The 2,845-nt window shown below is 53.7% G+C and overlaps 1 protein-coding gene across 1 annotated transcript; it reads right to left on the reverse strand.

Annotated features, from left to right (window-relative positions):
• Positions 1 to 243: 243 nt before the first annotated feature.
• On the reverse strand, positions 244 to 1,068 carry LOC101310794. Its single transcript, XM_004297881.1, has one exon. It carries the CDS (start codon positions 1,066 to 1,068, stop codon positions 244 to 246), a length of 825 nt encoding a protein of 274 aa, XP_004297929.1.
• Between the last annotated feature and the right edge of the window lie 1,777 nt (positions 1,069 to 2,845).

The raw sequence follows: 2,845 nt of genomic DNA on the forward strand, positions 1-2,845 counted from the left end.
AGTAAGGGCTTTTCTGCAGTCCCTACGTCAACTTGTGAAATGGGGTCGCGGACTTGAGGTGGTGTGTCGTCCAAGGCGGCGGGAGCTAAGTGAATAACTTCCTCCTTGGTATCGGAATAATCCACCACTTCATCTACATATTCCATAGTCGCGACCTTGTCGTAGGCTTCGCGTTCTGCCCAGTACGAAAGGAGTCTTCCGCACAAGGACTCGCTAGCCTCACGTGCCTCCTCTGAGAAGGCATTATTCATCAGAACGGGGTGTGGGACTCGCGATGGTGTGAGGACGTTGCAAATCGTCCTTCGCCTGGGTAAGTCCCCATCGCGTTAGATTGGAGGCCGTTATTCCATATGGGCGGCCCTTGTTATCGACGTCTTGAACATCCAACGGACCCAAGTCTGTAGTATAATATCGGGCATTGTTGAAGTTGGCGGAGATAGAGAATGGCCGCGGGTCGGCTTTGATGATGAGCGCTTCACGGTTCTCGGCGTCCCAAATCATGAGTTCTTGGTGCATGGAGGAAGGCACGCAAAAACTTCTGTGGATCCAATCTCGGCCAAGAATCATGCTGTAAGAGGAAGTGCATTCGGCGACGAAAAAGGTGTAAACCCGTGATGCCGGCCCGACCTTGACCCGTAGGAATAGCAAGCCTAGGGTTCTGGACACTTGCCCGGTGAAGTTCTTGACTGTTAAGGACGTGGTTTGGATCATCGAGCGCGGGATGTCTAGGAGTCCCATGGTACGGGTTGTGACAACAGTGACCGCGGCACCGGTGTCGACCATGACCTTGTTGATCATTTTTCCTTCGACTTCGGCCGTGATATATAGTGGCCGCATGTGAGTGGCCATGTCCAAAGTTGGTGTGGAGAGGGTTAGAGTTTGCTTATGTTTGATGCTGCTCGTAATTTCCATCTGTGGGGCGTCATCAGCTTGTGCCGGAACTGGGCCCATTTCGCTGCTGCATGGCAGGGGTATGCTATTGACATCCTCGCTGCTGACGGGAATATCCGCCGCACTGCAGGTTGTGTTTGGTGGGAAAGCGTATCTTTCCGAAATGAAGAACACCATCCCTACTTTAAAAGGAGAATTGTTCAAGAACTGGGACCAAGGGAGTGTCAATGATCCCGTGTTCCCCTTCGAGCACTGCGAAAGCGTTTGCTTCGCTGCTAAACCCTTCATCAGCGCCCCATCCTGAGATCTCTATCATATTACAGGTGAATGATTCTGCCTGCCCTTCGTCCCGGTCTTCCTCTAGGTTAAGTCGAGGTTCTGAATGTGCCTCGTAGTCTTCTGAATTCTCGCGGAAACGCTGGGCCATTTGTTGGGCGAGATTAGGACTGGAAGGCGCCTGTGCGGCTATTGGTGGCTCTTGAGCCTCGGGTTGCCGCGGAAGCCATACTGACTTGGTTGAAGGCTGATGGTCCTTGGCTGGTTGTTTTTCTGTTGCCAGAGGAGCCTTATCGTTGTCTTCTTTTTTCAACCGTTGTAGGGCGGATACTCGGGGAACCATCCGAGTCTCGGGCTGCGTGGTAGATCGTGCCCGAGGCTGGTGTGGTGGTGGTGGCTCCCTTCTGATATTGGCCTCCGGATTTTGACGTTCTCATTGCCGTGAGGGCTGAGACGGTTCGCGTTTGGACTCTGGGTCCGGGGTTGTGAACAGCTTACGCCTGGGACCGGTAGGCGAAGTCTTTCTCCGCTCGGGCTCCGGTGGCGGCCTGTGCCTGGAAGGCTGTTGATCCCTCCTCTTTTCAGGCTCTGGTGACGGTTTGAGCCTAGCAGGCTGTGGATCCTGCTTTGGTGGAACCGCGAGTCGGCAAAAGACATTTGCTTTGGGTGCAGACTCGTCGCTGAACTGCTCGCAAATCCTTGGGGGTGTGACAGGCGGCATTTGAAGGAATGCGCGCAAACCTTCTGCTTCCCTCCACATCCGCTCAGGCGTCTGTGCGAGCTGTGAGGGGCGTACAACGCCCTCTTCGACAGCCCGTAAGGCATGTAGGATACTACCGTATCGCTTTTGGAGCTTTCGCTTCTTAGCCCTGCTGATGGTAACTGCCTTGCCCCCTTGCTGTGTGTACCAAACTCCATCCTTGATTGCTGATTTGGACGTCGGGGAAATATAGGGGTCGGTTAGGACGCCTTTACGAGGGCTCGATGCTTCTTTGTTGTGACGCTCACCGCTAGAGTCTGACATGTCCATCTCACTTGTGGCAGGGGATGAAGGTACCGCCTCTGCCCAATGTGTATAGACGAACGTCTCGAGACGCTCTATCCTCCTTTCCAGCTCTTCTCGAGTCCTGGGACTCATAGGCTGGGGATCTTCAACGGGAAACGATCCATCGTCCCTCATGACTGCTTTGCTCTTATTTTTGCGGGAGGGGCGGTCTGTTTCGAGCTTAGCGACCAACTGTCGAGCTGGGTCGTCTGCTTTCCCCTGCTGGTTATTCGGGACAGTATAGTTATTCGCCGGCCGTTTGCGATTTCGGCCCGGCGGTTCACGTAAACCTGCATTTGGTGATAAGTCTAATGTGATTCTTCGCTGGCCGACTCGAGGCCAAGCGAAGTCAGCCGTTGCGATCATGAAGTCACCCTTATTCTCAAAGCGAATATACCCGAGGTCGAGCCAGTCTTGAACCTAGTCTCTAAGCTGCTGGCATTCGCTGGTTCTATGCCCCCAGCTATTATGAAACTTGCAGTGAATGCGCCCCTCCTTATATTCTACGTAAGGCAAGGAATTGGCCACTGTGACGAGCCCATCGTCGATGAGATCATCTAAAACCTCGTGTGCAAGATCTTCGTTGTAGGTGTATTAGCGACGTGGCCGGCGGGCACTGTCGTCACCTTCCTC

This window comes from Fragaria vesca, linkage group LG4 (genome assembly GCF_000184155.1).
Source record: "Fragaria vesca subsp. vesca linkage group LG4, FraVesHawaii_1.0, whole genome shotgun sequence".
NCBI classification, from domain to species: Eukaryota; Viridiplantae; Streptophyta; class Magnoliopsida; order Rosales; family Rosaceae; genus Fragaria; species Fragaria vesca.

Coding starts and splice junctions, on each gene's coding strand:
- LOC101310794 (XM_004297881.1), bottom strand. CDS start 1,068: ATGGTGTTCTTCATTTCGGAAAGATACGCTTTCCCACCAAACACAACC.